At 40.8% G+C, this 20,234-nt stretch overlaps 1 protein-coding gene across 3 annotated transcripts in view; it reads right to left on the bottom strand.

Annotated features, from left to right (window-relative positions):
- COMP (cartilage oligomeric matrix protein) overlaps positions 1–20,234 on the bottom strand; it is a 37,849-nt gene that overhangs the window by 11,001 nt on the left and 6,614 nt on the right. For all 3 annotated transcript variants that reach the window (XM_054805778.1, XM_054805779.1, XM_054805781.1), the window contains 6 exons: positions 7,164–7,285; positions 6,893–6,963; positions 6,271–6,377; positions 5,137–5,388; positions 2,953–3,038; positions 715–766 (listed from right to left, as the gene is read on the bottom strand). In XM_054805778.1, coding sequence (XP_054661753.1) covers positions 715–766; positions 2,953–3,038; positions 5,137–5,212 — 214 coding nt within the window. In that variant the 5' untranslated portion in view covers positions 5,213–5,388; positions 6,271–6,377; positions 6,893–6,963; positions 7,164–7,285. The remainder of the gene's footprint in view (positions 1–714; positions 767–2,952; positions 3,039–5,136; positions 5,389–6,270; positions 6,378–6,892; positions 6,964–7,163; positions 7,286–20,234) is intronic.

The raw sequence follows: 20,234 nt of genomic DNA, 5'->3' as shown, positions 1-20,234 counted from the left end.
GCCAGATATACTGGAAGTAAGTTCCAGTCTAGAAAAAAACATTTACTGGGGAGCAGAGGGCAAGATTTATATGGGAAAATTTATGACCCTATTTCCTGAATCCTCTGTAAACAATCTCTTTGGATGGTGGCAGCACTAGGATGGAAGGAATAGCAGAGCAATGCCTCTTGGGGGTGATGTTCTCTTCCACTTGCAGCTCAGGAGTAGCCAACCATATCCCACAGGATACCCAGCGTGCATTCCCAGGCAATTCTAACATCGGCCATGTGCTGGGTTATTAGGAGACGTGGTTGGGCAGCTTTCCGCACTAGAATGCAGCTACCCTGAGAAGTACAGTGTGGTATGTCACAAAACCACTAACAAAACTTATTTCAGAAATAGTGAAGGTAAGTGAATGCTGGGGTTTTGCTGGAAGGAAAGATGAGGTTTTTAAGGCTACTTCTGCACCCCACGCTGAGGAAAGGGGTAATAGCTTCAGCTGCCATTGAACCACGAGAACAGCATGGAACACTGGTCCATGCATGCAGAATGTTGTGGAGGAAAAAAAAGCATCACTAATATTGAGTATTACCTTGTGACACTCAGAATAATTGTGAAACAAGCTATTTCCTTTGGGGAGATGGTCACAGATGGCATTTTACTACTTCTTTGGACACAAAGGTATGAAGGACTTGGAAGAGGCAGTTGAACATAGGACTCAGCTCAGTAACTCACCACAGGCATCACACTCCATGACTGTATTCTTCAGGAATGTTATCTCCTTAATCTAGAAGAAAACAAGAACCACCATTTAGCCAAAGGCTGAGTTGTGCTCCCACGCAAACTAATAGCCCCACTGCCAGAAAACAGGGTGTCTCTCTGAGACTGCATAGCTACTTACAAACAAATTAACTCTTACCCCAATGTCTATGTGGCAGTCTTTCTGGAAGCTGAGGTGGCTTGTATTCCCTGCTGTAAGTCACTCCCTACAGTGGTGTTTCTACAGGCCATCACAGATGCAGGAAACACTTGACTTGGATACACAGAAACAAGTGCCATGAAGAGGTATCTACTTTATTTGGGTCTTCTACTCTAGAAGATGCTGAACTAGCAGTCCTAGAGAGGTCTGCTTTATCTGCAGTCCAGGCATAAGTAAAGTCAGGAGGAGGTTCCCCTGTGAGCCATTTTTGCAGATATATGAATAATCTCCGACGTTGCTTATGCCATTTTTTTGGCCCTAATGCCCTCGCCATGAGGATATTTAGAATCTATTCACGAAAACTCCTCCCTCCAGACTCCTTCTGATCTCCTCTAGGCTCCTGTTCCTTCAAGCTTGCTTCAGTAAAGAGGCAATCTGTAGTATTGGCAGTGCAAAGATGCCGTCCCTTTGCTGAAGAAGGAATATGGGACAGGCACAAGTAAGCATGTCAGTCTCAAGCTAACATTTATATGACTCTAGTATCTTAGATAGCAATCCTAGCAAACCTCTTTCCTGCAAAGGGCTATCTACAACCAATGCTCAGGACCACCCTTCCACACCCTGTGGACTTCATGTTTCCACCATTAAGTCATTTCACTTTGTACTTTGACAAAAGCTTCTACTCATGTCTCTCTGCCAGCTCCCAGGTATAAGAGTAAGCTTTCATTCTATGTTAGATTCTCTCTTCCCTCCAACATGGCCTGGGATCATGTATGTTGAATAGTTAATGCAGAGCTAGATCTAACCCAAATCCCCAGAACATCTCCCATTAGAAGTGAGTGACAGAGAGCAGAGCAGAGAATTTGGAGCACTGCAACTGAATATCAGTGGTTTCTTTCGGCCAAGAATCCTTCAGCCTTTGGCTCAGGAGAGTAGATCTGGCCTTTTTTTGTTATGTCTTTTGCCATCCTTATTGCCAACATCCCAAGATGCTGAATCAAGGAAAATTAGGTTTTAGAAAATCTTTGCACAGATGAAGAAATTATGAACTGCCACCCTGGCTCTCCAGTGGTATATGCAAGCTTGTCTTCTGAGGAAGAGTTTTCTTGAAAGTGCTGTTGAGAAAAAGGCCATGGATAAAAAAAAAAAAAAGTAGGTGGCAAGAGCGAGAGAAAGAACAAATAGAAAACCTGTATAGAGAAGCGGTGCTAAGCTGGAAGGGAACACTGGAAATCATTGCTCCAGGCTGCCAGAAACCATGTCTGACCTGATTCCTAGTAAACACTGGGTATTTATGCAGCAGCCTGAAATGTGAGAGTAACTCAATGCAACAGATGTTTTTGCAGATTAGAGGCCGCCCAGTTTGCACTGGCACAGAGACCTGTCTGCCATTCCAATTATCTGGCAGGCAGAGGCTGCTGCCCTCAGCTCCCAGAGTGGATAAAGGGAGAATGGAACCTTTTTCTATACTTAAAAGAGAGTTGACCAGACAAACCACCATCTCCTCATTAAAATGGGACAAGATCTAAGCACCCAAGAAGTTCCAAATTCCCTAAGAAACAACTGGAGCCAGAAAGGCTTAGGATTAAAACAAGGGGAAAGAGTGAATACAGAGCTTGTTTAGACTCCATATGACTTCCCTTTCCAGGACCCTAATAGATGGCTGAAAGGTCTCTTCCATCTTCCAAGTTTGGACTCTCTACTGATTTCATGAGCCCACAAAACCAAGGAAAAAGTGACTTGTTTTTCCAGTTAAATATATATCCACTGTGTGTGCGTGTCTTTTAAAAGCTCATTCTCCATGTATGCTGTTTTTCAGCAGACACAGTTCTAAGCAGCAGAATTTGGAATTCAAATGAATCCACTTTATCTCAGAATTACAGATCTAATTGTGAGACCACTGCTTGATCTGGCTTCCAGAGCAATAATTCTATTGCTCATTTCACCTAATGCAAAAGAAGTCTCCCCCAGTTCCAGAACTCAGCACATAAGGTAGAGGATTCAGAGATCTCTCTTGTGCAGCATATAAGGAATTAGGTGCCTTTCTCACTTACCTGCTGTTTCAACAAGTCTCGAACTTCTGTTAGCACACGGTTAGTTTCTCTCATCTCTTCCAGCATTTCTGGCCCAACTTCACCTCCTAAAAAACCCAAAGTGGTTGGGAGAAACACAGAAGAGCCATTAGTAGTACAAACCCAACTGATACTATTAACTTCAGCTTAATATTGAAGATACAGATTCCTCCACACCAGTCTTTCCTAGTTCCTAACAAGAAGTTTGCTGGAAGTAACGGAGACTTGCACATGGGGTAGAATTTGCCCCGGGCAGGGCAGACAGTGATAATCAGCCATGCCTGTCAGGTACGTAACAGTTACCCCTCAGCAAACAAATTGGCCTGGCAGTCTGGCAGTTGTGGTAGCTGTTAATCTGGCATGGTCTCCGCAGTTCACACATAGGAAGGCTTTGCTGCCAAAAGAAGCAAATTAATAATTCAGTGCTGTGGAAGCTGCTATGAAGGGCACCGCTAAAGTAAGGCTCTTTGCTGAGTCTATCCCAAACGTGCTGCCAAGCACTGAACGTGGAGAACTGGCACATCAGCCGTTGCCTCGCCTGTTCTCAAGGTACAGACTTTTTTCTTGCTGGAGACGGGTTCTTTTTGGGTAGCGGCAATTTTAAATTGCCATGTAGTGGCTTTGGGGCACAAAGGATACATCCACTCAGCCATGCAACATGGCAAAATCCTGTTTAAGCTATGCTGAACAGAGGACATAAATCATCCTATAAGGTCATCTAGGGCAGATTACCGTGACTTTTCCCTCCCATCTGCTAGATTCTAGACTTGCCTAGTCCTTTGAGACATGCTAAAATCTAGTCTATACTCCAGCTTCGCTCAAGAAGAATGAATGGAAGTAGCTCATTGTTTCTAGAATTATGTAAGTTTTAAGAAAACCTGAACCATTTAAAAACAATTGGACACAAAGTTCAACTCTGGTATTCTCTTGTCTGCCATGAGAAAGTACAACATCATTTCTCTAGTTTTTTCTAGATTAATCGATCTTCTAACACAAGTCACACCTTGCTTACAGTGTAAGCAAACCTTTCTGAAGAGAGAAATAGCAGTATCTTCTACAAACAGCGCTGTGTGTTCAGGGGAAAATCAGCTGGAATTAGGGGTCTGCCTCCTTGAGAATGAAGAATTTACCAGTGCCAAAGGCAGGATGTGAGCCTGTGCTACTGACAGTGCAACTTCAGCATTCTCATGTGACAAATGAGCCTGAAAGCCTCAAGGGTCTTCCCTGCACAAAACCAAGAGGACTTTATGAATATTTGTAACCTCTCCACTACATTTTGGTTTGGGAACTCAATTGAAAGTACCACAAAAGTGTCATTCTAAGACAGAAAGACTGAATTAAAGTGATGTTTCTTATTTTATTGAAACAAGCTAACATATAATTTCTAACTTCAAACAGAGGTTTTGAATAAGTTCTGCATGAAGGCTTCAGGCAGCTTCCGTTATTCCTGGGAAGAATTTTCCATCCCCAGTAGCAAGATGCAATTTAAAATAAAAGTTTGGGGGTTTTTTTTAATATTCAAATTCACAATAATGATTCAACCTCTCAGGCACTATTTCCAAAGAAAATCCGCACTTGCAGACATTTCCATTACCATGCATCCTTCTCCGTGAACTTGTTCTGTCTCCACAAGCAAACACCTGAATCTCTGGTACACAGTCTGAGTCTGCTGGATCTCACAGATCCTTGTGGAGTTAAGCATTCCCCTAACGGTGGAAGTTTTGTAACGAACTTAGCATGGCTACGTCCCTAGAATTCAGGGCTTCCCTGAGCTCTATGTGCACAAGCAGAGAGAATATCTAAGGATACTGCTATAGGACTTGCTGTATGATCTGATTTTTTTTTAACTTAAATCACATGCAAAATGGAGATTAATGTAAAATGTCTTTTGCAGGTCATTACAAAGCACAACAAAATTTCCAGTTGCCCTGGAATAACTTCACTACTCAGGAAGGGAACTAGGGAAAAATCTAAGACTGAACATTTACACAGTTAAGCTTCAAGTTTCATATGAAACTACAAAATTCCTAAACATTGCTTTTAGGCTTCAGAAGATGCAGTCGAAATGTTATTTTCTTCCTCGTTCCCTTCTGTAAAACAGAATTTTCATAGGAGTCTAGAAAGCATACAAGTCCAGAAAATATAGAGATAATTAAAATGACTTACCTGCTCTTCTTTGCTGACATGATGAAAAAGGACAAGAGAGGCAGAGGAGAAAAACAAATGCTAGAGCTGAACTCATCTTTGAATCTCCAGGCAGTGTGGATGTGTGGGCTTCTCTTGCAACAAATTTTTAACCTGCAGGTTTGCCTCTGCTCCCCATTAGAGTCTGTGGTTTGCTATTTATGAAGTTGCATTCCTTCCTCTGAAGTTCTTATTCTCTGATGCTGGACGAGGGGTGGACGTCATTTCTGGCTGCTAGTCCACAGAGAACGTTACAAAAGTAAACAATATGAGAAACTCATCAGGAGAGTAGTTTAATTTTTTTTTTTTAGACCGGCTTGCACCAAAATAGGTCAGAAAATTCCAGAATTAAATGGATTCTTTTTGGATTGGGGTTTTTATTTCTTCTTCACGGACACAGGATAGATGGATGATTCATAGCCCTATCCCTCACAGATTTTCCTTCTAAAAGTGCTCACAAGATCACAAAAGCTACGAGACATCTGGACTTCACTAGAGTTTCAGAAAAGGCTCTTTAAACTCCCAAAAGACAGTTTCACCACTCACACTTGGGGTGGAATTATTGAATCATCTTCCAACTCCAAAGAGGAGCTATCACATCCTACTTCAGAGAGGGATCGGGCAAATGTACCAGCCTTTAGAGGCTGATGTTCTTGTTACCCCCCACCCAGGCTTGTCTAAAGGAAGGATGCAGTGCAGAAGTGACGGCATGAAAGGAAGGTAGACTTTGCTGTTTCTTGTCTGTGAAGGAATGAGTCTAAATCCAGCATTTTCCATCAGTCTCAATCCAGCACTTTCCATCAGAAGACACAGAGCGGATTGAGAAACGCATCTAGAGCAGCCAAAGAAAACCTGCCCAAAGAAAATCTTAAAGCTACTACATCAAGGAAATTGCAAGTTAAACTGTGACCTGTAAAAAAGGTTAGTCTGAAGACCAGTGAAATCCTTGATCACACATTCTCACTGTTAGATTGTGAAATCTGTCAGTACGTTGATCATACAACACCCTTGAGGACACAGACAGGAAAGCCCCAGGAAACAGTAGGTCAGTCTTTAAAGTGTTATAGCAGCAGGATCCTTGGATATTTATATAAAGGATTTTTTTCTCATTTTTACCTCAGACCTCCCGTGTTCAGGAAAAAACTTCCCATCCCTGTGGCTGTGCACAATTCTCGAAGGTAACTGGGTGCAGTCTTGCAGGCGCTGGGGAGCATGCATGATCACTAAAGTAAGCAAATAAGTATTATTAGTTTTATATTATGGGAATGGTGCAGCAGACAGATTTTACACTTTCTTGCACCAAGAAAATTTATACTGAAAATAAAGTTAATTTGCATGTGTTACCTAGGCAGCATTTGTATGATTCTGCTTGTCTGGTGCACATGCCATCTCATGTTACAGACAGCAAGTGACTTTTTGCTGTCAACCCACAGGTAAATCAGCTTTGAGTGTTTGATACTTGTGGTAAGCAAAAGTGGTTTAGCTGGATCTCAAAACAACTCAGTTTCCCAGGTTTTAGCATTTCTAGGTCCTTCTGGACAAATCAAAACCATGGCAAGTGATTATTAAAGTATAGAGAAAATATACTGGTTTTTCTAGTGATGTTCTGGGAAATATTATATACAATTTTTATTTTAGAGCAGCAAATGGGGAGTGAATGAAAAATGCCCTGTCATCCACCCCACAGAGACCGAGTCTTTCACCTGAAACAGTGACAGTTGATGTCTGTCCAGCTTACGTTTGAAGGTGCTGTTGTCAAGAGGTGAGAGAGACATTCAGACTGCGCAGACTGCTCAGTCCAGGACCCTGCTAGATGGCAAGCAAGGAAGCCCATTAGTACCTGTTCTGATAGTGGAGAGTGTTAAGGGAAAAGCACATTACTTCAACAGAAGCCCGATAGGTCATTAATAAAGGAAGGTTCTTGCCAACTATTCAGAAAGAATCTGGGGTTTTTTTTTTCCAAATGGGGAGAAGTCATAAAACTCCAGAAGGAAAGAAATGTAACTCACATGGAATGAAGAATGGACAAGGGTCGCTTGTGAGGTCACCTCGGAAACGACTGACATCATATTTGCTTTGTATGGAGAAATATATGTCCATATAGAATGATGAGACAATCAAAATCCTAGTACTACAAAAAAGAAATGAAAAAAGGAACTATTCAATACAAGGCAAATAAAATATGTATGAGCAGTAATGATGTTTTCTGCTAAGTAAAGTATTATTCAATTATATCAGTACATAAAACCAAACCAACCCACATAAAAAAACCCACCTTAAAGTCAGACACCTAATTAAAAAGTTGCTTGAAAGTCTAGTATCCAGCTTCTATGTTTCTAAGTTTTCAGGCGCCAATGCCCCCCCCACCCCCCCAGGTTTTGAGGAGAGACAATAGGCTGACTGGAAGCAACCACTTCTGAGACCATGAGAAATTGGCTTGTAAAACAATGTGACCCGCAGCCAGCACAGGAGCGGTATTTGTATCTAGGAAGAGCTGTTGATGACTATCAAGGGTCCTGCTTCCTCTGTGCAGAGTTCAGCATTTTTCTGAACACTTGCAGCTGCCCAGGATCACATGCCCTTTTATAATACTATACACTGGTAATCAAGTTATATGTATCATTCATTATATTTTCTAATATGCCTGTTACTGAACATCCAAATGAACTCATCAAAACCGTATTATAGAGGTTAGATAATTTTCTTTGTTTTTTACTATGGACTGAAGAAACTCAAATAATTGACATTAAAAAGAAGAAACTCTCCCAGGCTCCTGGAGTCACTGCAAAGGACAAAAGGCAAAGAGTGAACCCCTCTCTTCTGAAGAATACCTTGTATGGATAAGTCACCAAAGTACTTAAAACATTCAGGGCTATCAGCAGCAAACCTGGATCTCTTCACAGGGAAGAGGACAATCTGCAAAGGGGACAATCTGCAACTACATCACCGTCTGTTCTCCTCTGCAAGAGAGTCACTAATAATGAATTTATTAGTGACTGGAGACTACACTGAACTGGCTCACGAGGAGCACAGAGTTCTAAGTAACTTTGCAGTTAGCTGTGGTGTTACAGCACAAGAGGAAAACTGTGAGTATGTACTTAGACAATGAAAGTTCTCAAACTCAGTAAAGTCAGGACTGTTCACTGATGAAAAATGATGTTTATTTCCCTCAGCAACAACTGGTATAGAACAGCGTGGTGACAGAATAGTGCTTATTATTGCTCACTTATTCTAAATTAAATGAACGAAAGCATATTAAATCTGCATTACACCAATTTTAAATATTTGAACAAGTAAATCTTCTGCATATTAAGGAAGCAATCAATATATCTTTACATTCTTCTAGAAACCTGAAGCCATGTCTCTTTAGTCTGCAACAGTTCCTGGGATCATTTCCATTCATTTACGGTAAGAAAATCACTGTACAAATTAAAACATAGCTAGTTTCTATAGAGCTTTCTTAGGTTGAGCAAGACACGGTGTCTCCACAGGGTGAGGTCATTCCTACCTTTATTTTCCTTGGACTCATTTCATACCTTTCTATATTCAGATCTGAGGGCAAGAAATCCCTGTAAATCACTACTCTAACACAGCTTAAACACACAGTAGCAGATCAGAGGGTGTTTGGTCATGACTTGGTTATTTCTGGGTGCCTGTGTCTGTTTCAAAAGGACAAATTAAAAAGTAGCTGATATATCTGAACATGTTATTATCTGATGGGGAAACATCTTCCAGATTTGTCAATATCATTTTTTAAGCATTACTGATTAAAAAAAAGAAAAAGTGAACAGTGGATAGTGTTTATTTGGGCTTCAGTGTAAAAGTGTTTTTGCACTCTGTGCAGTGCCAGGTTAGTTACACCTTTTTCCCTGACTGGAGCTGACATCACAAATGAAACCAGCACACAAACAAACAACAAAAAGAAAAGCTCATAGTAGTTTAAAGTTTAAATATTTTCCATCTCTCTGTTTTTAACTAATCTTTGCCAAGTGAACAACTAAAGTCAGAAGGAAAAAGTTATTTTTCAGTCTTGTAAGGTCAAGTTCTAAAAATAAGTGAAAAACACCTACACCCTCTGAAATGGTATGCTAAGTGTTTTACAATGTTTCTTATACATTTATGGTCGTAAGAAACCGAATTATATAAAAGATGACGAGTAAGGATTTCAAAAAACATCTCATCCATCTTGTCCCAATACAAGATCAATAGTATCTATGGCACTCTTCACAAAGCCTTCTCTACCCTGTTCTTAAGTGCTTCCAGCGATGGAGACTCCACAACCACCCCAGGCTTTACATTCCCACTGTTAGAAAATGTTTCTGAGGGATGCTATTTAAGCCCATTGCTTCAGATTAGTCCCTTCTTTGAAGTAGCACTATATATTTGAAAACTTGCATTTCAATTCTATACTTTTGTAAAAGAGCCTGGGAATGTATGCAGCTTCCAGGTTTTATACAATCAATATAGAAAGGTGGAGATGAAAAATGATGGTAGTCATTGCAGACTGTCAGCAGTTACGCAGTTCAAAGAGAAATAAAAGTCTTGAAGTCTCAAGTAAATCTTAATCAGTCATGAATTTTGTTAATTGTCACAATACATAAACTATGACTCAGAAGATACATTATCTGTTGTGGTGAACTGCTAGACTACAACTGAAGTTGAACCAACCTGACATGTTTATGCAATACTCATTTCTGTTTCACTCATAAGTAGCTCAGTAAGAAGCCCAGTACATCAGAATTTCACAGCACAGTTTTTTCCCGTTTGTACTTATTTTGAATGCTATTGTCTAAAATTTGCAAATTCCAAAGATACACACTGTGAAAAGGACTGGACACTGAAGTTTGATGCCCAGCTGCCAGCAGAATCTTTAGTCTTGTCCTACCTTTCTACTACGTGCTCCCAGGCAAAACAAAAACGTTTCAAAAGTCTGCAAAACATGATTTTACAGCTTGATTATGTACAAATACTTATTTCATCCGTTGCTAAAACACAATCTCAACAAACAGGATCCCTAAATGATCTGTACTTAGAGCTATTTGCAGTCCTGAGGTAACAAAGTTTAGGTATTAACTAATTGATGTAAAGAATAGCACCAATGCTTTATGGAAGACAGATTAATTATTTAACATAAACACCTGAAGTGATGCAAATATTATACACAAAATCCATCAGTCAATAGGCAAGAACATCCTCATCCCCTCTCCGTATACCTCATTCATTGCAAGATGGAATAATCCAGTACAGGTTGTGGTTTGTTACATGTTTGAAGAGTTACAGCTTGCTGCAGTCTGGTTTATGTCTCTAACTTTGAATTCCTCAGGAAAGCAAGGCACCGAAGACCTTTTATAAGTACTTTTAGTGGTTTTTTTAATTTAATCAATGGCAAAGTGCAATGACAGAGAATCAAGCCTGCAAAATATAATAAATGGACATGGCTCCATTGTGCGCTATGCTAACTTTATCATTCGTTCGTCTTGTTTTCTACTCTACTAACGGAATTTGACTAATGTCAGCAAAGCCATTTACACGTGCTAAAAAAAATAAGTGACACAACTCGCTGTGGCAATAGGCAGAATAATGTAACACTGGGTCACAACCACAGTATCACAGCATTGGCACACTGTGACAGAGACATCTCCTGGGAGGAAGCTACTGCCTCATGCCACAGAAAGTGGGGCCTTCACTGAAGTACGATTAGAGTTCCCCAAGGGTCCGTTTTCCTCCAACACTATTATTTGATGACTTTTCTGCATGAGAAAGGCTGACTTTCAAGGGAACATCAGTTTTTACCCTGAACATTTTCTTTGTTTTAGAATGCTACAAAACACAAACACCATAAAGTTAGTGGATAAAAATAGCTGCAAAATGGTTTCTGAAAAAAGGCGCAGAGATGCCTTCCAATGTCTGAGGGAGGAATCCCACAAAAAAGAGACCAATGAGCTGAGAACACATTCAAACTCTTTGTTTTATCCTCAGCTCCTAACCCCAATCAAAAATAGCAACCAGAACCAGTATGACCTGAGTAGGGGGTTTCCAATATTTTTGCTGTTGAATAGCCAACACAACAAATGCACATTTCAGAAGTCGGAGACCTTTGTAAGCCATCAAACCCACATCAAGAAATTGCTGCCTTTATTGCCTCTTTTTTTTTTTTTAATTCAATGAATGCTAGGGTAGGTGGGGGGAAAAATGGTGCTAGTCTCAAAATTTCTAAGTGTGTCATCAGGATAGATTCCCTGCGCCTCTGGACCTGACCTAGGAAGCTACCAGTAACAATCAGAAGCTCCTGTCCCACAAGGTTTTTTATTTCTTGATCTCTCTAGACTCCAAAGAAGATAACCAATTTGTAGCAACCATGAGAGAGCTAAATGGCCTGACTTTTTATTGCCACATTACTATTCTGAGGAAGGAAGAATCCTGCTCTACAGACATGGAATGGAATCACTCGGAAGCTAAGCAGCTTGCACTAGGTCACACCATGCAAGTAAAGTGAACCTGGAAGCCCAAAGCTCATGCCAGCACTGTGAAAGACTAAACCGTCTTCCTTCTCTGAAGAAGGGGAATCTTCATTCACAAACATTGGCAGGGAAAGATACTTAAAAAGAAAAAGAAAATGCACATTCATCTAAAATAAGTGATACAACATATTGTCTGGGCAGCCTTACCACCACTGTAAGTGGCTGATCTTCCTGGAAGCGACATATTCTGCCCCCCTTGGCTGAGAGAACAACACACAGTGGTATAGGAACTGTGAGGAGCAAGAAAAGCTGTACTTTTACAAGAGAAGAAAACATCAAACAACTATCACCCTGCAACAAATAAAAAGTGTCTAAGTACGCAGTAAGAACATCACAGTTCAGTTTCATCACAGATGTGATACTGAACTTCCAATACTCAGAGAGCAGCAGGAAGCATGAGTGAAGCTAACCTAGACTGTTCAGGTAGTCTTGGTTACTAAATTACTTGGTTACTAGTAGCTCCATCCAGGGAGTCTGCTCAGGAGCAGCTGGAGACGAAGCCAGCGACAGGACTGGTGACAAAGCTGCAATATAGGTCCAAGGTCTATCCAGAGACAGGGCTACAAAATCACCCTGAACATTGTCCTTCATTTAAAATATGGAACTTCCCAATGCCTTGCTGAGTTTTGATAATCTAATTTGTTGTCTCTAGAAAGGTCACAGCACTGTCAAATGTTCCACACTCCTGGGTCCCACACTGATAATCCTACCCCTTCCAAAATGGCTGAGACATGATGTCAACATAATCCTGTCTGAAGAGAACTAAGACACCTGGAACTGAAATGCTTTTTAAAAAAACTGAGGGCAGGAGGCCAGTCAAAGGGCCCACAAATTTCTTACTGGTCATCATTCAGTTTTGCTCTGCCTCTCATTTAAGCCTTCCAAAACCAAACTATGACAAATCAGAAGCCCAAGGGGCTGAAAAGCAGTGGCATGTTCAGATCAAGAAGAGCTGTCTCCCATCCTTCCCTTCTTTCAAGTAGCTTGCTGTAATGAGGCTTACAAATGAGGGTGTAAAATGCTGCCAGAGCTCCTTCTCCCCACCACCACCCTGCTCAAAATTATTCCCCAGCATATGTCATAATCATACACCCAGGAGGGTTGTTAAAACCTTACAGGAAACATCTCACATTTTTTCCTTTACTATTCATGCCATTTTCTATTAGAGACAATAAAGACTTCTAACACTGGATTAAGCTCATTTGCAACAATAAGCTACTATTGCTCCAGGAGCCAGCAGGAGCTCAGACTCATTGAGGGAACTGGGAATAATTAACTGAATTGTACTGGAAAAAAGGAGAAGACTGAAGGCTGTTTTGACCAAGAGAGATGCAAACTGATGCAATGGTGAAGCCATCACATCTTGCTGGGAATTATTGTTGGGAGTATCATTAATGCTTAGAGTATGCAGGTTTTTTTCAGTAAAACTGCTTTGGCCGTGGTCTCCCTTTTTGGTTTTTGCTACTAAAAGACACCTCCCAGAGTCATAATGACAATAACACAGTTTTACTGATTGCTTTCACTCGTTGCTCAGTATGCACTAAGTCACTTCCCAAAACTCTTAGGGATGGCAAACCTTAAAAACAAAAGCTTTTCTAAGCAGACTGGGTTTTCTTTTCCCTTAAATGATGTATATAATTCATCTCAATGGTCAAACCTTCTTATTGTGTAATCCAGGGGTCTTCAGTAAGAGTGTAAACAGGAATTGTCTCATTACAGAAGGGACTGGAAGTGCTCAATGCTCTGAGATCACACATGTAGGTGGGCAGACAGCACGTACACTTTTTAATAGTCTAGGGACCTCTCTTAGGGAGCATTGACTTGGTTTTGATCATGTACCAAGACTATTAACTCAAAAGAAACATCTGGCATTGACTCCTTCATAGGCAGAATACTGAACCTGAGGGACCCTGGAAATCTACTCTGATATGTTGCTGGAGCTGTCTGCACGTGATTAGTCCAGTAGCCATACATAAATGCACATACTGTGTATGAATAATACTATTTCTGTATCATATATACAAGTATTACATAGATGAGTATTTGCTGTCCTCAAATTACTGCCTTCTGGCCACAAGCTGGCACATGCCATTAGCCTTTTGCCATGCAGATTCAAGAAAAAGATGAAGTTTCCATCGTGCCTTTCAGCAAGGAAGATCCCAAGGAACTTGACAATCTATTCATACCTAATACCACCAGAACATCGACACCTTTGGGACAGAGAGCACAGCCAAATACATAACAGAGGGCAGGACAGCAGAAAAAAAGGGAAACATTTGGCTTGGGGCTGCAGAGAAAACCTTGCTTTTTATAGAGAGTGCCAAGAAATGGTTAGCATCCATTCATGGGAGACAGAACTGTGCTTTCTATGGTCACATCCCAAAGACACACAGTTTGAACTTCACAGTTTATTCTGCCTCAGAAGTATGAAGTGGTAAGATACCTTTCCCAACAAGCTGGACCAGTAGTTCTAATAACTGTGTTCAGACAGACCACAAAGCTGTCCTTTCTGTGGACATCTCAAGGGAACATCAAGAAATTTTCCACGCCAGAAGTTATATTAAGCAAACCTGTTCAGGCCTCCTGGATACATGCAGCAAAAAGCTGTAGCTTTTTACTAAGTGTTGATTCAAGATTAATGATAGTCCTCTTGACATTTCCTCTCTTACTGACTGCAACAGGGGCCATTTTTTTTCTTCCCATTTGCTCTTTTTTACATAACCTCTCCATAGCAATTAGCTCTACCGCTTACATTAAAAAAACCCCACCAAACACCACACACCAAAAAACAGAAGGAAGATATCTGGTGTGATTTAACAGCTGGAAATAAGCAAACCCAACACCAAGCAATCGGGTCTTTTCAGGACACCAGTGATCAAAAGACCACTGTTGAGGTACTCTGTAAAACTGCAATTTGCAGTCAGTTGTTGCAAGAGACAAACTTTTTCAGTGTTGAAAATCAGAGTTATCTTGAATACAGACGAAGAAAGGATAGATCGCATTGTATTAATCCCCTCTCACATCTTCACTGGCTATGGGGATGCTGAAAGCATGAGGTCAGAAACCTGACCATTGCTTTCTCCCAACTCAACTCTTCAAAATACTGGATGGGACAGAGAAAGGGGGGAAAGAAGTTGATCACTAAATCAAATACATTTTGTCTCATCTTAGGAAGACACTACGCACTTAAGTTCAGTTTTAATATGAGTACTTTAACACTTGCATGCAGAAATATGACTTTTTCTTACACAAGGGAAATGGGGGAAAAAGCCTTTATGAATTACAATGAAAATTCTTCAAGTGTAGGTGCTTTCTTCAATTGCCATGGAATCAGGATGACTAGCAGATTCATGGAGAGCACAAAGAATAGAGGAATATAGGAAGCACCAGCAGATTGTCAAGGCTATTCTCTCAAGTGGTGTCATTATCCATATGTAAAATGAGAATCTTGAATTTGAAAAAAGAAAACGGGTTTATTATTACAGCAGAGCCTTAGTATTCCACAAAAATTGTTCTTCCTCTTATGATGGTGGTAGAGCAGAATATCGTCTCAATCTTCATTGCTTATACCTCACTTCAACTGATTAATAACTTTTGTTAGATTTTGAGCAAACAAAAATGGATCTTCTTCCTGGAAACTGCCTTTTATGCCTTTATTAATTGTTCCCAAAATCTTGACCACAGAAAGATGCCAGGTCGTCAAGGATGAGTAGAGAATGACAAACCTGGTATCTTCTAGACAGACCCCATTATATCACAAGGCAGTATATTCTCCACGCTGCTGTCCCCCTTCCAGTGTTTGCCTGAGGTGTTCCATAGGCTTTCTGTCAAAGATAATTACGGCTGTCAGGGGAATGAATAGACAAAGATGTTCACAGGGCCCACGCTCTGGGGGTGGGGAAGGACAGGTATCGTCCTCAGAAGCAGGAGCACTTTGTCTCTCTCAAAAGAGAGATCTCATACAAAATGATGATGAATTTTCAAACAGAAATAATAGCACAGAGCCAGGCAGCCAAGCCCTCACTCACATTTGGTTAGATAACAACGTTAAATGCTCAGCTATTCTCATGCAAAAGTATCTCCCCACTCAGGCCTGAAAGCATAGCGGTAGGACTCAAAAATGTTATTCAAGTTGCAGCTTTCACAAAGCCGAAGGGAATGTTTGTGCTACCTGGTCCAGGCCACTAGAAAGTTATTGACAGGTGCAAGTCAAAAGAAACAATTCAAGAGGCCTATTAGCCTTAAAGTAAACAGCTTCATTTGTGAAACTGCTTGTTTCACCAACGTCATGGATTGTGGAAACAAAGAAGCCACTAGCTACTAAATGCCTGCTTTTCCTGGTGCACATACTGTCAGTTCATCTTATCATACATCTCTTTTCACATGCACATTTTATTTTCATAAGCTTTGAGACATTACAGATTACTGGCGTTATCCAAAAATCGTGCTTCTTTGTACATCATTTATAAACTCAGAGGAAAATTTAACATCATCCAGACTATGGGCTGGTTTTTTTTTCACCCCTAGAGAAATGGAAAAATGTCGTGTACACAGGCTCACAAGTGGTGGGAAGCTCTCCAGAAAGATGGAGTCTGGAGACTAATCCAAACCTCTTGAGTTTTCAAGAAAATATCAGACCAAAAATCTCACAGGAATGAACTGGCTCTGGAGATTTCTGGCAATTCCTTCTCCTGACCCCACCCAAAACTGAAAAACAGCCACAAAAGCAAATCTAATATTTTTCACAATATTTTTCAGTATCACGGTCTGTGTAAAGATTCAGAGTAAGTCCTTGCTTCATCTAAACTGCTCTTCCCATCCAAAGGTTGCAAGGATACATATTTAGCCTAATTGTGATGGTCACAGAATTACTCTAATTTTAATTCCACATGGAAACCAGAAGTTTGATCCTCCGTATTTGCAATGCTTCCTTCAATAAAGGCCAATTGCTTTTGGCTAGCACAGCAGTCAGTTTCTTCCATTAACCTTTATTCAAGCCAAAACACTTTGGGTGTAAGTGACATTCAGTTCCTGAGACAATGACGGCCAGAGAAATACCTATCATAAGAGTGGAATCCGAGAGCTCTCCCTAAACTCCAGCTGCCTTGTCTCTCCTTGACATCTTTTCAGCCTTTGAATGCTTTCTGCACAAGCCATTACACCCTTCAACACTTCTTCCAGGAAAACGCACACAATTCCAGGAAGCCCGCGCCTCAGGTGAATAGCAAGGACAAAAGCAACTTTCTACTGGCAAGGCAGGAGACAATGTTGAAACTTTTAAGCCTCTATACACAAACGCAGTAAAGGCTACCATGATGGCCAATATTTCCCAAGGAAATCAAATATCAATGCATTGTTTGGATAGGAGATCTTCTGGAAAGAGTAACGAACATGTCTAACCCTGTATACTCAGCAAAATCTGATCTCACAGCCTGAGATCATTTGCTGGCTTCAAGTCACATCTGGGAGTTACTCCTAACAGCGGGAAAAGAAGTTGTTTCTAGGGACATCCAAGTTCCACTTCTAAATCTCCCTATAAAACAGGAGCTTTTGCCATTTAATACTGCAGGTGCCCCCTCTTTTTTTTTTTTTTTTTTTTTTTTTTTGATGAGGTTTGTGGTGGCCTCTAGTGGAATGTGAAACAAATGGTATAAAAAGGAAAAAAGGAGCAAGGCATGTGCAGCCTCCTACGAAGCTGACCAGGCCTTCAGCTATTCATAGCTGAATTCAGTGGGAATGTGTTTAAAACTGTATGTACTTGCTAGTAAAGGGCTAACCTCTATAACCCTAGCCTGAGAGTGATCCATCAATTCAGACCACTTGCAGCACCATAATGAGTCATCCCATAAAGAAAAACCCTATAACAACACAGTTTTTAAATGATACTGTTGATGTTTCCTGATGTTCATCAAGTTGTCAAGTCTACAAGAATAATATCCCTTGTTCTGTTTCAGTGTTTCTACTTCCTCAGTAAAGGAGATGGATGCACGTTATAACTGGATTTGTTTTGAGCCCCAAGAGAGCAGTTCAAGATCAGTTTGGGATTACAGCAATCATTCACACTGTTCCAGTGCTCCAGCTAGCCCAAGATTTGGTTTCTGCCTTCAAGACACATGGACCCATCATGAGCAAATACACTATTTGACTAGAGTTATAATACCTTCCTCCCCTCCATTCCCTAGTAAGCCATCACACTCATAGAAAATATTGGGTTATTTATCCTGCTGCTCCTCACTATTATTTTAATATGGCTTTTCCATCATGACCTTGCATGCTTTGGACTTTCCACAAGTTCTTAATTACACTGTGCAAATTCTCCTGCTGTAGAAGTTCTGCATCTTGGCTAGTGGCCCTGTGTTGCTCTTGATCCAAAGGAGTTCATTGCCCAATGTTTAAAATTACTTTTTTTGTTTAAATGACATCATTACCAAAGCGCTATTTAGAATTATTGCTCTCCAGACCTTCTTTATAACCTTTTTGCAATCATCTCTTCCAGCAAATTCACATACTGATCTGCTGCCAGGAAGGTGGCCTAATATGTTAGTATCTTGTCTGAGATTGGGATGCCACTTACTTGCCAGAAAGTTTCTCGTAGCACCTTTGCTCTGTCTTCATACTATAGCTGAAATAAAGGCTGTAGGATCTAGTTCAACAACATTTCATTCTCTTAATAACATGTGCTAACAACTACATAAAAAAAATTCTGTGTTCTGGGTTTCCTCCACATGACAGAAGGCTCATGGATTTCTGGACCAGAACTGAGAAGCTGTTTGAAAACTGCTGTTTGATCATACATCAAGCCCAGTAATTACCTTTTTAGTGAAAACAGCCCCAGTTCGGAGTTTCCAGACTCCACGATGGGTTCGTAGTGTTGCCATGGGCCTTGCTCAGGGTCCAGGAATTCAAGCAGACTCCATTTTCATTATAGCACCTGTAGCAGCTTCGGCAACGTGAATCTCAAATGGCACCACTTCATAATCACTGGGCTGCGTGGAAGGACTCATTCTCTATCTTTTCACAGCTCTTCCTGCACCCTTCCATTTATTTACTTGCTGTCACGCTGGCTGCCTTCCACAGTGGGACCTCTGCCTCCTCACATAGCACATGGAAATGCCAAAAGCAAAGGCTAGCTAGGCAGTTAATTTGGAGGTGCTGTTGAAAGCCTGGTAGAAGGCAGATTGGATCGGGTCCAGAGAAGGTCCCAAGGTGTTACCATCAGGCTGCTGCTGCTCCCAGGGCAGGTCAGTGGGTCTTAAATTGGCCAGTCTGAGGAAGTCTCAATAACCAGCACCACCAACTTGGGGTGAGAGAATCACTCCACCTCTGCCCTGGCTTAGCAGCTGAGAAGCTGGCTATGTAACCATACTGAGAAAGGGAAAACCAATAACCCTTAGCAAAGGAACTACCTTAAACACTCCTTAACATCAATCTGATAGTGGGAAACCTTGTTTCAAGCAAGTAGGGGCAAATCTACTGTATTTTAAGCCCACTGTGTTTAAGAAGCTGGTGGTAAAATCAACTGTAATGTTCACTCTCAGGAGTAGTGCCAAAATCTGGGACCCCACTGTCCTCTTGATCTTTTCATTTGCTGTTTGATGAAATTCCACAGTGGCCTGGGTACATTTCCAAGGAACTCATGACTTCTGGGAAAGCATTACAAAGCTACACTGTAACCATTCATGACCTGTGTTCAGTACTGGCTTGGTTCCTCCTCAAATCCACAGCATTCTGCAAAGAAAACATTCTTTCCACTTCAAGTAAGCTTCTCCATCCTGAAACCAGTCTGGTTCAGGCACCCAACCTCTTCTTGCCCTGCACTCACGCCCAGACATCAAAAATACAGGGTTTCCATGATGGCAAAGCAATGGTGACACCTAATAATTTGGGCTCCCTCAATTCTAGATCTGTGTTTTGGGGTTTTTTCAGGCAAGAAATGAAGGAAAAGCAACTGTTAATATTACTAGTGCTACCTATAGCCACTACTACAGTATGAAAGTTCTTGCACTCATTGTTTTCTGAATCTTTAATATTTTGCAATGAAAAGATAAGGCCTAGCTGGTGAATTCTGTGTTTCACATCAAAAAGAAAAAAGCCAGAGAGGATAATTCTTGAGAGCTAGAGACCAGAAAATTAAATGGTTCGTATTTCAGAACAAGGACCATCTTGGATGCAGGTGTTTACTTCAACAGGAATCTGAACCACTCATATAGGTCATGTAGCCACATTATATGTATGGCAAAACACACATTCCTACCCCCCCAGCAAAAGCCAAAGGGCAACACACATCATTATTAGATCGCTTACATTATTTTGTTTTTAAGACAAGTGCCAAATTAACAGACTTCTCCCACAGCAGGAAGAAGGATTTACTTGGAAGGATTTACTTTATATGTAGAGAATGCAAGTATGTTATTCACTTAAACAAAAAGCAAAGAAAAAGATAGGGTGGGACTCAAAAAAATACTGGTTTTCAAATTATTTGTTCTCTTAAGATCCTCTTTACAAAAACAACCTCATATTTAACCCTGTGCATGTTACCTTCCCCAAAAGCTAAAAACA

Source organism: Grus americana, chromosome 28 (assembly GCF_028858705.1).
Source record: "Grus americana isolate bGruAme1 chromosome 28, bGruAme1.mat, whole genome shotgun sequence".
Taxonomy (NCBI): domain Eukaryota; kingdom Metazoa; phylum Chordata; class Aves; order Gruiformes; family Gruidae; genus Grus; species Grus americana.
Note: the sequence above shows the minus strand (reverse complement) of the source record. Positions and strands in the feature narration are given on the sequence as shown.